The 14,393-nt window shown below is 35.4% G+C and overlaps 1 protein-coding gene across 1 annotated transcript; it reads left to right on the top strand.

The window, feature by feature from the left end:
• The first annotated feature begins 10,266 nt into the window (after window positions 1-10,266).
• On the top strand, window positions 10,267-11,208 carry LOC105706482 (olfactory receptor 8K1). The gene has a single exon (XM_012436901.1). It carries the CDS (start codon window positions 10,267-10,269, stop codon window positions 11,206-11,208), a length of 942 nt encoding a protein of 313 aa, XP_012292324.1.
• The last annotated feature ends 3,185 nt before the right edge of the window (window positions 11,209-14,393 follow it).

Raw genomic sequence — 14,393 nt, 5'->3', positions numbered from 1 at the left:
TAAAAAAAATGCCTTCTTGTAGCTTTTTTATGAAGCTGCGAAAACTTTGTATTTTAATGATCAATATGAAATATTGTTCTAGGAAGCTATGATAAAGGTAAATGTCACTAATAAATATTTCTAGTACATATAAATACATTATTTGGGCTCCACAGCAAAAACTGAGTATAACACAGACAAATAGGCTTTTCATTTTCTTTAGGCAAACTCATCTTCAAGTTTTATATCTCAATTATCAAGTTCTTACCAACAGCCTTTGATTCTGATTCAATATGTCCTTTAGTTATGCCATAGAAGCTCATATTTCTTGCCACATAAACACTTATTAAACTCTATATCGATAAAATATGTGTTCATTTCTTTAATTTTTTTAGACAAGTTATGTTCTCAATATTTTTTTTTGTATTCTCTAAAACTAAAACAACAATGTAAATTATGAGAATATTTTTCAGGCAGCATATATTTTGGGTGATGTTTCTTTATTAAATTCATTCTGACAATTTTTGCCTCTTGAATCAATAATGTAATCCATTTATACTTAAAGTAACTACAGGTATTGATTAGTCAGGAGTGGGGCAAAATGACTGACTAGACAAAGCCAAAAAGTTCTGCTCCCATTGAGAGAGACCAAATTATGACTAAACCAAATAGTATGAACAGATTTTCAGAGAGAAAACAAGAGTTATGGAAAAGTAATGCACACTCTGAAGTTGAAGACAGAGAAAGCTGGGAAGCCTGAGTGGAATACCTGAATGATAGAGCTAGTTCCAAGTCCCCAAACAGCTTCTGGGGAATGGGTCAGAGAAAGGACTGTGGGATGGCTCACTCTCACTGAATCTCTGAGATCCTAGCTACAGGCAACCCCATGCCATGTATGAACATTTGAGCTGGCAGGAGAACTTATCCAAAGAGTAGACAGAGACAAGGCTTCGTTGGAGTGGATCTGGGGGCCTTTGTGCATGGAAGAGCTCCACTGAAACATGGCCATAGGTGCCCATCCCCTAGGGCTCTAAATCTCCTTTTGAGAAGCTCTATTCCCAGCTGACTATTGGGCTTGGAGAAAGCAGGGCCAGCTCCCCCTTAGAACTGGGGGATATCTGTTCTGCAAAGTTTCCTACCTTCCAGCCCCTCCCATGGCCTCTGTCTGGCTACCCCACAGAAGTGTATGCACAGTGCAGACTCTGTTGCCCAGCCTGAATGTTTTGCTCCACTTCAGTATGTAACTGGTGGGGTAGGAACATTTTGGATCCTCTAGGACACTCAGAACCCAACCCCAAGGGTAAAGAGAATTAAGCTGTGAGCCAGTTCTGGTGCCCCAGGGCTGTGGCATGCAGGTTGGGAGAACCAATCCAAGATCTGTGGCTTGCACTTGCCTGGGAGAGTACCCTACATTCTCAGAGGACTGAGGGGGTGGAATGCACAAGTTAATAGTCTTACATTGGTATGGGTTGTGCTGTCTTCTGCACAGTTGGTCTTGGAAGGAGGTGGCCTATCTCCCTGATGAAGCTTCTGCCCAAGGGAGTCCTGTGGCCTGGAACACCTAACAAAATAAATGCAGGTATAGTTCCAAGGATCAGAAGGGGTTCCTCTAAGGTCCAGGAGTGAAGCTAGTGAGAGGGGTTACTTATCTCCCCTTCAAACTGCAGACACACAGAAGACAATACAAAAGAGTTCATGCAGCCGAGTCAGAGCTTATCTACTGCCCATTACTCCTAAGCATCATCTACTGGATAGCAGCACCAAACTACAACACCCAAAATATTTTGCTATTAAACCCACCTATGAAACAAAGGGCAAGAATTTAGCCACAGATAAAGACTCTGTACTGAGCCTTGGCCCTCTGAAAACATCTAGAAACAATACCAACTGACTATACTCAACTTACATCACAGTTAAAGGAACAACAGTTCTCCCAGATGAGAAAGAATTAACACAAGAACTCCAGCGATTCAAAAAGTCAGGGTGTCCCCTTACCTCAAAGTGAGGCCACTAGCTCCCCAGGAACAGTTTTTCAATCAGTCAGAAATGATCGAAATGATATGCATAGAATTCAGAATCTGGGTAGCAATAAAGATTATCAGAATTCAGGAAAAATTTAATACCCAATCTAAGAAATCTAAGAAATTCTGTAAAATGGTTCAAGAGCTGAAATATGATACAGACATTTTAAGAAAGAACCAATTTGAGCCAGGCACGGTGGCTCACAACTGTAATCTCAGCACTTTGGGAGGCCGAGGTGGGTGGATAACCTGAGGTCGGGAGTTCAAGACCAGCCTGATCAACATGGAGACACCCAGTCTCTACTAAAAATGCAAAATTAGCTCAGTGCGGTGCTGCATGCCTGTAATCCCAGCTTGAACCTGGGGGGAGGAGGTTGTAGTGAGCTGAGATTGCACCATTGTACTCCAGTCTGGGCAACAGGAGCAAAACTCCATCAAGAAAGAAAAAGAAAGAAAGAAAGAGAGAGAGAGAGAAGGAAGGAAGGAAGGAGAGAGAAAGAAGGGAAGAGAGAAAGAAAGGAGGGAGGGACGGAAAGAAAGAAGGAAAGAAAGAAAAAGAGATAAAGAAAGAGAGAGAGAAGGAAGGAAGGAAGGAAAGAAGGAAGGAGAGAGAAAGAAGGAGAGAGAGAAGGAAACAGAGAAAGAAAGGAGGGAGGGAAGGAAAGAAAGAAAGAACGAACCAACCAATTTAAAGTATTAACAGCAGAATAGATCAAAATGAGGAAAGAATCACAGAGCTCAAATACCAGTTCTTTGAATCAACTCAGTCTGAGGAGAAAATAAAAATAAGGTTAAAAATAAACAAAACCTCTGAGAAATATAGGATTATATAAAGAAATCAGATCTACAACTTATTAGCATTCCTGAGAAAGGAGAAGGAATAAGCAACTTGGAAAATACATAAGAGGGCATAGTCCACAGAAATTACTCTAACCTCGATAGAGAGATTAATATTCAAACTCAAGAAATACAGAAAGCGCCAGCTAGATACTACACAAGAAAACCATCCCAAAAGCTCATAGTCATAAGATTCACCAAGGTCAATACAAAAGAAAATAAATCTTGGACTCCCTTATTGCTGGACAGGGCATCTCTGATAAAAAGGCAGCAGCCCATCAGGGACTTTATTTATAAATAAAGTCCCACCTTCCTGGGACAGAGCACGTGAGAAAAGAAAATAAATATTAAAGGCAGGCAGAGAAAAGAGTCAGATCACATACAAAGAGAATCCCAACTGCCTACCAACAAACATCTCAGCAGGAATCAAACAAGCCAGAAGAAATTGGGGCCTATTTTCAGCAGTCTCAACCAAGAATTTCATATTTCACCAAACTCACTTCAGAAGTGATTGAGTGATAAAATCCTTCTCAGGCAAGAGAATTTGTTTCAACTAGACCAGGCTTGCGAAAAGTCTCCAAGAAGGTCCTAAACATGAAATTAAAAAAAAAAAAAAAAAAGAAAAGAAACACCTCTAGGCTTTCGAGTTCCACAAAGCAATGTGAGGGAATGCTAGAGACCATAGTAATACGCACTGCCTTCTCTGATTATCCCTTTTCCCTAATGCTGGCTCCAATGACTTTAGAATTATAAATTTTATTTGAGGGGTATGATGTGCCCAAAGCAGTCCACACCCTTTCGTTTATCACCCGTTGATTATATTATGCCTGCGATCTTACTTATATTTGGATAGTGTCTCATCTTTTCTACTGATATGAACCAAATGGCCAGGACTGTGTCTTATTCAGTAATATCTCACCTGCTCCTAGAAAAGTACCCAGTATATAAAGTGACTTAAATAATTTCCTTTTCTAAATGCTTTGCAATCTATCTGCTACTTCCTACATAGACAATATCAATTCTAGGACACATTTATTTTTTTTAAAAAAGTTGTCTTTCCTTTGTTAGATTGTTTCTCACTGAAAAAAGAAATTATTCCTGATGTTACAATAATTGAATTTATTTTTAAAATAGTTATTATTCTGTTTTAAGGAAATAATCATTGTGACATTTTAATAAAAAATATCCATTCTATGGTTAAAAAAAAAAAGAATGACACTTACTGCATTTAAGCAAAAATGCACTTAAACACACAGCCTGCAGACACTACAAAGCAACTACACAATCAAGTCTGCATAACTACCAGCTAAGAGCACAGATGACAGGGTTAAAATATCACACATAAATACTAACCCTAAATGTAAATGAGCTAAATGCTCCACTTAAAAGACATAGAGTCGCAAAGTGAATAAAAAGACGGACTCAACAATTTGCTATTTTTAAGAGACCTATCTCACATGTATTAACACCCACAGGCTCAAAGTAAAAGGATGAAGAAAGATCTACCATGCAAATGAAAAATAAAAAGGAGAAGGAACCACTTTTGTTATGTTAGATAAAACAGACTTTAAACCAATAACAAGGACAGAGAAGGTCATTACATGATAATAAAGTGCACAATCCAGTAAGAAGACTTAACTATCCTAAACAAATATGCAGTCGACTTTGGAGAACCGAGATTCATATAACAGCTTGTACTTGACCTATGAAAATACTTAGCCACAGGATAATAGTGGGACACCTCAACTCCCCATTGATAGCATTAGGCAGATCATCAACACAGAAACCTAACAAAGAAACTCTGGACTCAAACTTGACAATTGACCAATTAGATCTAATAGACATCTATAGAACACTCCACCCAACAACCACAGAATAGACATTCTTCTCATTGATCATATATTTAGTAATAAAGCAAGTCTCTACAAATTCAAAAAATTGAAAGCACACTCTCACACTACAGTGCAATAGAAATAGAAATTAGCATCAACAAGATTTCTCAAAATGAAACAAACAAATGAAGATTAAACAACTTTATTCTGAATAACTCTTAGGTGAACATCAAAATTAAAATTAAGCCATAAATTTAAAAAAATACTTTTAAATTAATGAAAACAGGGAGACAACTTACCAAAATCTCTGGGATATAGCTAAAGCAATGTTAAGAGGAAAGTTTATAGTGTTAGATACTTTCAATAAGAAGTTAGAAAGATCTCAAAATAAAAATGGCACTTTGCACCTACAAGTACTAGAAAAAAAACAAATAAAAACAGAACAAATCAACTCCAAAGCTAGCAGGAGAAAAGTTAGAGAAGAACTGAACAAAACTGAGACAGAAAAATTGACACAAAAATTACCAAGTGTTGATTCTTTGAAAAAATTGAACAAGACTGATAGACCACTAGCTATATCAGAGATGAAAATGTGATGTTACATTGTTCTCATAAAAATACAAAACAGCCTCAGAACACTATGAACTCCTCAGTGCACACAAATTGGAAAATCTAGATGAAATGGATAAATTCTTGGAAATACACACTATCCCAAGATTAAATTAGGAATATATTAAAACCCTGACTAGACCAATTTTGAGTTTTAAAACTGAATAATAAAAAAAAAAAGCCCTGGATTAGAAAAATTCACAGCCTAATTCTACCAGATGTACAAAGATCTGGTATCTAACATTGCACTACAAGTTCTAGCCAGAGTAATCAGGCAAGAACAACAACAAAAAAGGCATAAAAGTAGAAACAGAAGAAGTCAAACTATCTCTCTTCACTGATTATATGATTCTGTACCTAGAAAACCTTAAAGCCTCCACCAAGAGGCTCCTAAATGTCCAAGAGTCAAATCAAGAACACAATCCCATTTACAGTAGCCACAAAGAAAATGAAGTACCAAGGAATCAGCTAGTGAAGGAGGCAAAAGAGCTCTACAAAGAGAACCACAAAACACTCCTGAAATAGATCAGAGATGACATAGACAAGTGGAAATACATTGCATGCTCATAGACTGGAAGAATCAACATTGTTAAAGTGACCATAGTGTCAAGGTAATTTATGTATTCAGTGTTATTCATGTCAAACTACCAGCATCATTCATCATAGAATTAGAAAAATATATATCCTAAAATTCATATGGAGTCAAAAAAAGAGCCAAAATAGCCAAAGCAATCCTAAGCAAAAAGAAAAAACCCAGAGGCATCACTCAACCAAACTTTAAACTACTATAATGTAAGGCTACAGTAATCTAAAAAACAATACCATTACAACACGTATCACTGGAACAAAAGAGAAAATTCAGAAATAAAGCCATACAATTACAACCATTTGATCTTTGACAAGGCTAACTAACCATATGCAGAATATTGAAATTGTACTCATTACTTTCCACCACACACAGAAATTAACTCGAGATGGCTGAAAGACTTAAATGTAAAATTCCATACTATAAAAATCCTAGAAGATAATCTAGGAAATAGTCTTTCGACCTCAGCCTTGGCAAGGAATTTTTGGATAAGTCTACAAAAGAAATTGCAACAAAAACAAAAATTTGACAAGTTAGACTTAATTAAACTAAATTGCTTGTGCATAGCAAAATAAACAGTGTAAACAGACACTTCAGAATTGGAGAAAATATTCACAAAGTATGCAGCTGATCAAGGTTTAATATACAGAGTCTCTAAGAAACGTAAACAAACCATCAAGCAAAAAACAAACCCATTAAAATATCAGAAAAGGACATGAACAGTTACTTTTCAAAAGAAGACTTACATGTAACCAACAAACAAATAAAAATGCTAATCAGAAGTAATAATCAGAAATGCAAATCAAAATCACAATGAGATACTATCTGATCTTGTAAGAATGGCCATTATTAAAAAATAAATAAAAACAGATACTGGCAAGTCTGCCTAGAAAAGAAAACGCTTACACTGCTGATGGGAATGTAAATTATTTCAGCCACTGTGAAAAGCAGTTCGGAGATTTCTCAAAAAACTTAAAGTAGAGCTATCATTTGACCCAGCAATTCTGTTACTGGCTATATTTCCAAAAGGAAAATAAATCATTCCACCACAAAGACACATGTTCATCATCACACTATTCACAATAGCAAAGGCATGAAATCAACCTATGTGCCAATCAGTGATGGATTGGATAAAGAAAATAAGTTACATACATATCCTGGAGTACTATGAAGTCACAAAAAAGAACAAAATCATGTTCTTTGACAACATGATGCAGTTAGAAGCCATCATTAAAGCAGGAACAGAAAACAAAACACTGCATGTTCTCACTTTTAAATGAGAGCTAAACATTGAGCAAACATGGTTATAAACATGTAAACAAAAGACACTGTGGACTACGGTGAAGTGGGAGAAGGGTGTCTGTTGAAAAACTAATTATTGAGTACTGTGCTTCCTTACATGAGTGAAGGGAACCGTATCTCAAAGCCCAGTATCATGCAATATACGCATGTTTCAATCCTGCACATGTATCTCTGTGTCTAAAATAAAAGTTGAAACTTAAAAATAATTACAGATGTTAGAAGACATACTTTCTACTTATTGCTGTTTGTTTCTTACATGTATTATTTTTGTTATTATTTTTCATCCTTTCCTCCATTTCAAGATCCCTTTGAAATGAGTCTGAATTCTAAATTATGCATGGCTATATCAAATGTCCACAAGGCTTTTCAAAGAATGACCTAAGAAGTTTAAGCTAAACAATTCTTAGGAATCACACTGGGAAGGAAGACATTCGAGTTCCAAAAAAGCTGGAATGTATCACCCTTGATCAATAACGGGGCACCCACTAGAGATTTCAGAGGCAAATGTTACTCCAAATGCTTCTGAGGGCTTGAAAACGAGTGTCAAATACTGCTGACTAATCTGTTTAAAACACTTAATATTCTCTCGGAAAACAATAGAAAAATATACAGCACTCATTAACACAAAATTCACAATATTCACCATCCAATCACAAACACTAGGCATTTGAGAAAGCAGGGCTATGTGACCCTATCTTGGAGCTAATTCAAATAGATTTTGAAATGGTATAATGATAGAAATAGCAGGCAAGAGATTTAAGACAACTGTTATGAACATGTTCAGTATACCAAATGATTTAACAAAAACATTAACATTGTGAGAAAAAAATGAAGATTTAAGAAACAACAGATATGGGACTTCTAAACAAAAATAGAGTATTGGATATGAAAAACATCTATGGAATGAGGACAATGGCATATTATACACTGAACAAAAGATTACATAAACAGTCAACAATGAAGACCACTGAAAATAAAGCCAGAGTAAAAAGATATTGAACAAAAACAATGAAGTCTTAGCGACGTCTACAACAATAACAAGTTATTTTCAGTCATGTTGAATTTTAAGTCTAAGTGGAAAGAAGAGATTATATAGTGCAGAAAACACACAGGAAGAAATGTGGCCAGAATTTTTTTCTAAACGTATTTAAAAAAAAATCCTGGACATATAAAAAGCTAAAATAATTCCAAGTGGGGTAAATCAAAAGGAAATTATGCTAAAATGCATTACAATCAAATTTCTGAAAACCAATAACAAAGAAAAATTCTTAAAAACAGTCAGAGATAAATAATAAACAAATGAAGAAATTATTTACCACTGATTTCTTGACATAAAAAATAATAAAACCTTATTTTATCTCAGCCTAATAAGGTTTATAACAAATTGTTTTATATCAGTTTATAATTACATATTCAACAAAACATATTTGATCAATGGATGTATTATCAAATATTGCATAACATTTTTTCTAGAAAGTCATTATTCCATTTACTTGTGACTTGTTGGGGATTACATATGTAGTATTTGCATGCAGTGATGAAACTGGCATTTGTGATTTCCAGTCTTTAGTGATATTGCATAATTTATTTATTCAGTTAGACAGAGGCATAAGTACTTATGACTTTTTCTAAATGGAACATTCAGAGAATAACCAACAGATATCCAAGGCACTTTCCCTCGGGTAATTATGGACAGTTTGTTTAATGTTGAAAAACAACAACACAATGAGTCTCAAGGGGGTAGAAAAAATTTAAATCCATTCTGTAGCCACCTATGAGACCTAAAGCAGTAGAAAGCAAAGCAGACTCTCCATTGAGGTAAGTAGAAACATTGGTCTTAGAAAATGTCTAAGGGTACATCCTTAAAGTAGATTGTCACCCAAAATCTTGAAGGGTCTCATACTCTGCAAAACTATTTCCTCCCTTGCAATATACTGTTCTGTCATCAATAGGACAGATGTGCAGACAGACCTGTTTATACAGTCCCCAATACTTGGTGCTATTCATTGTTTATGCCACCTTAGCTTTCAAATTACTTCATGCTTCAGTCATCTATTTTACCAAAGATCTTGTCTATCATTATTTACCTTGTGTCTTCCCTGTCTCATTCTCATTTCCTACCAATGAAGGGTGTCTCTAATGGAGAAGTGGTGTGTTACAGTGTTTATGAGAACATATTCTGAAGGCAGAATGACTTTATTTGAATCCTGACATTACAACTTATAATGTGAATGATCTTTAAGTTATCCAACTCTTTGTGCCTCAGTTTCTTTTTCTTTTAAATGGGGATGGTATTACTGACTACGCCCTAGTGTTATTGTGTAGATCATATGAGTTAATATCTGTAAGACACTTGCAAAATTGCCTAGCACATTCATTTGTATTTCACTATTCGCTGAGCCCTTTTTTATGATTCTCTCTTAAATGTTCATAAATTGTAAGAATGACAAGGTCCTTTTTCTGCAGAAGAATGATGTGTAACTGGGGGATCAGCAGAAGGAGGAATTCAATAGGCAAAATGTTCAGATGTGGCAAATGCAGACAAGATAGAGATTATTAACAAAATTCTCAAATTATGGCATAAATTTTGTTTTGGGTAAACAAGTTGAATTCATAGACAGAAGTATTGACATGTATAGAATGGTCAGAGATGTGCTACTTACTGCCTGATTCATTACTCCATCAACAGTTTGGAAAATCTTGTCTTGCTCCTTTCAATAGCAAAAATGTAAAATTCAATGGTTTAGGTGTAGATATTTGTTTTACAAACTACTTGAAAATTGTGGTAAGCAGAAACAGAAGTGGTAGCTATTTTTACATACTAAAAATGACTTTGGGTCAAAAAAAGCAGGTCAGAGTAGCTACATCAAAACAACAACTTCAAAATATCTTTCCCCTTTAAATTCACACTTTATCAAAGTTTTAACGAATGTGAGTGTAGTTTTGTGTGGTTTTTACCTGATGGAAAGAGAAGTCTCTATTTAGAATTTGAAATAAAGGAAATACCTCTATGGCTCATATGTCATATTGTTAATTTTCTTAGAAGATAGTGTTTCAAATACAATAAATACTGATTTTATAGTTTGCACAGGTCACCAAGATGAAACATATGGAGAAGCACAATCACACCGCAGTGACCAAGGTGACTGAATTTATTCTCATGGGGATTACAGACAATCCTGGGCTGCAGGCTCCACTGTTTGGACTCTTCTTCATCGTATACTTGGCCACAGTGATGGGCAATTTGGGCATGGTTATCTTGACCTACTTGGACTCCAAGCTACAAACCCCCATGTACTTTTTCCTTAGACATTTGTCAGTTACTGATCTTGGTTACTCCACTGTTATTGCCCCGAAGATGTTGGTAAACTTCATAGTGAACAAAAATATAATTTCCTACAATTGGTGTGCCACTCAGCTAGCATTCTTTGAGATTTTCATCATCACTGAGCTCTTTATTCTATCAGCAATGGCCTATGATCGCTACGTAGCCATCTGTAAACCTCTTCTGTATGTGATCATCATGGCAGAGAAAGTGTGTTGGGTGCTGGTACTCGTTCCCTATCTCTATAGCACATTTGTGTCACTATTTCTCACAATTAAGTTATTTAAACTGTCCTTCTGTGGCTCAAACATCATCAGTTATTTTTACTGTGACTCTATCCCTCTGATGTCATTACTCTGTTCTGACACACATGAGTTAGAATTAATAATTTTGATCTTCTCAGGCTGTAATTTGCTCTTCTCCCTCTCAATTGTTCTCATATCCTATGTGTTTATTCTAGTGGCCATTCTCAGAATGAATTCAAAGGAAGGAAGGTACAAAGCCTTCTCCACCTGTAGCTCTCATCTGATAGTGGTGATTGTGTTCTACGGGACATTATTATTTATTTACTTGCAACCCAAGTCCAGTCATACTTTGGCTACTGATAAAATGGCCTCAGTGTTTTACACCCTGGTGATTCCTATGCTGAATCCATTGATCTATAGCCTAAGGAACAAAGAAGTAAAAGATGCTCTAAAGAGAACTTTGACCAACTGATTCAAAATTCCCACTTAATATCATAATATCCAGTTGCATAGTTGTGTACAATAATCTTTGTTTAATACTCTGTCCAACCAATTATAACATCCAAAAGTAGAAATATTCTATCTGCTTAGGTTTTCCTCTTTTACTGGACAAAACATGTCCTCTTAGAGCAACCCATACTCTTTGTCACCTCAATGGAATAAATAAATACTATATTCAGGTAGTGTATGTCCTAAGCAATTTTCAAGATCATATTGGAACCTCTGCTATTTATAAATAAGGCACATTATATCAAGCTTACAGTTGCAGAGTTAAATAGAAAGGCTTATATCGTTCAAAGGGAGTAAAAGTAACCAGAAAATTAGTAATAGATATTTCATAGCAGGCACTGAGTATTAAAGATAAGTAAGCTTGAACCAGAAAGAACGTGTAGGCTAGATAGAAAGCAAGAAAGTAATTAGGTTTTCCTCTTTTTCTGGACAAAACCTGTCTTCTTAGTGCAACCTGTACTTTTTGCCAGGAAGTAAGTAAATATGTGATTATAACACAATATAAAAAGGCTATTTAGACTGACCAACATGGCAAAACCTTGTCTATACTAAAAATACAAAAATTAGCCAGGCATGGTGGTGTGTGCCTGTAGTCTCAGCTACTGGGTAGGCTGAGACAGAAGAATTTCTTAAACCTGGGAGGTGGAGGTTGCAGTGAGCTGAAATCACACCACTGCACTCCAGCCTGGGTGACAGAGCAAGACTCCGTCTCGACAGGGAAGGGAAAGGGAAAGCGAAAGGGAAAGGGAAAAAGGGAAAGGGAAAGGAGGGGAAGGGAGGGGAGGGGAGGGGAGGAGGGGAGGGGAGGGGGGGAGGGGAAGCTGTTTAAAAATTAAAGCTAAGAACACAATAAAGTATGCTACCTCAGAATGAGGTTTTCAATCAGATGAAGTTAATATTGTATATGTTAGAGATAAAGTAGGCTTTTGATTAGGAGTGATGAGAAAAATATTGGATATTCTAGATCTTCCTTGACAGATCCTATCACTATTGCAAACACTGGTTTCTGATAACTTCCTGATACACTGATTTAGAATTGACAAGCTGAAGATAAATAAGTTATCTGGTCATCTATCATAATGGTATTAATACAGAATTGAGAAAAATATATGGAGATAATAACACAGATTAAAGAAAACTGATACACTCGAGAGTGAGTTGCATTTTCATTCCTGTCTTCTTTGTCTCCCTCATGAGCCTGTATACACGGTGGCACAGAATGTATACTAACATAATGCTGCATTTACATTGTGTACTCTCACTCAGCAAATAAATGGATTCCTTACATTTTAATATTCTCCCATTGTTTCAATGGGCCTCTTTTTTTAGATTGTAAAAATATATACACTTTTCTAATTGTGCCTGTTTCAATTTAATCTAGTGTTCAAAGTAAAATTGTGAGGAATTGAATCAGAAAATGAACCATGGTGTCTTTAGCCAGATCCATTTATTTTCTTTCTTTCTTCGTCTTCTTTCATTCACTGTATTCTACTTCATCTAAACATAAATTGATCATAATAACAGTAATATGAAATTACATCATCCAATCATATCAAATTTGTTTACTTCTGACTTTGATAACATCTGATCCTGCTTGTAAGCATATTTTTTATGAATCAATTTTACTTTTCCAGAGTAACTTTTTTTTTTTTTGAGACAGAGTCTTGCTCTGTCACCCAGGCTGGAATACAGTGGTGCGATATCAGCTCACTACAACCTCCACCTCCTGGGTTCAAGCAATTCTCCTGCCTCAGCCTCCCGAGTAGCTGGGACTGCAGGCACACACCACCACACCTGGCTAATATTTTTTTTTTTTTTTTTTAGTAGAAATAGGGGTTTCATTGTGTTGCCCAGGATGGTTGAGAACTCCTGGGCTCAGGTAATTTGCCCACCTCTGCTGCCCAAAGTGCTGAGATTACAGACATGAGCCACTGCGCCCAGCCCAGTGTAACAATTTATATTATAATGCGTATGAGATTACAGATGTGAGCCACTGCGCCTGGCCCAGTGTAACAATTTATATTATAATGCGTAAATATAACTCTTTGGTTTTGTATATCTTCCCTTCCCAAATATACAATTCTATCCCTTTCTAAAACTCAGAACTAAAATTAAATAATATTAATAGCATTAAAATATCATGCTCTATTATGTTTACTGCAAATTTGTGTTTTACTTTGGAATTCATCAGCAGAATTCTCTTGACCAATGAAAATTCTTTTTCTTATTTTTAATATCAGCTTGCAACTCTGGAAAATAGACAAATCACTTTGTACTTAGCCATTCCTTGATTGATGGACTTTGGTTTTGACAGTTTAGGTTATTTAAATTGCCACCAAAAACATATGCTGTAATAAATATCTTGATTACAAAATAATATACTGGTAATTTTTATTTCTAGAATAAATGTATCAGGTTATTCTACATTCTAATAATATGTTGTTGGGGGTAAATATTTTGCATATATAAATTATAATTTAAAAATTTTTTAATGAGAATAAATGCTGTGAAATGTGAGTTTTTCCAAGTAGTGTTCCTTCTTTTGTCCATTTTTTATGAAATACTAACATTTACTAAAATATTATTTTCATTGTGTGATGACAAAAATGCAAAATGACAGTAATAAGTGTCTAAAATCAGCTATTTGATATCATAGATAAAATATAGATGGTTTTCAAACATTACATTCTTTTCTACAAAAAGTTTATAATATTCCACCACAGTTGGACACTGCTATTGTCCCTGATAGCCACAAAACACACATTCTGATTATAACTATAATCATGAGTAGTTGAAAAATAATGCTGCCAGCCTATATAAAATTCCTTTAGTATTTATATATTCTCAAACTTCTTCCCATAGTTAAAACTTTTAGCTTTATTTATTTTCACTCCATGTCTAATTAATGACTTGGTACACTAAAAGCTTTTACCAAATATATTTTAATACATCTGTATTACTAATGTTTACATGACAAAAGTTGAGAGGTCCTAATGACTAGATTGCATAAACTCAACTACCAATTATTTCTAAAAACCCCTGAGGCTGATTTCCTACATAAGCTCTGTAATGAATTTCTTCAATTCTCACTCCGTGGCTTCCTTATTCAGACAGCAAGACATTCTCCTCTTAAAGGAATTTTCTCAG

This window comes from Aotus nancymaae, unplaced genomic scaffold (genome assembly GCF_030222135.1).
Source record: "Aotus nancymaae isolate 86718 unplaced genomic scaffold, 86718_ANA_hifiasm-v0.15.2.pri h1tg000059l, whole genome shotgun sequence".
NCBI classification, from domain to species: Eukaryota; Metazoa; Chordata; class Mammalia; order Primates; family Aotidae; genus Aotus; species Aotus nancymaae.
Note: the sequence above shows the minus strand (reverse complement) of the source record. Positions and strands in the feature narration are given on the sequence as shown.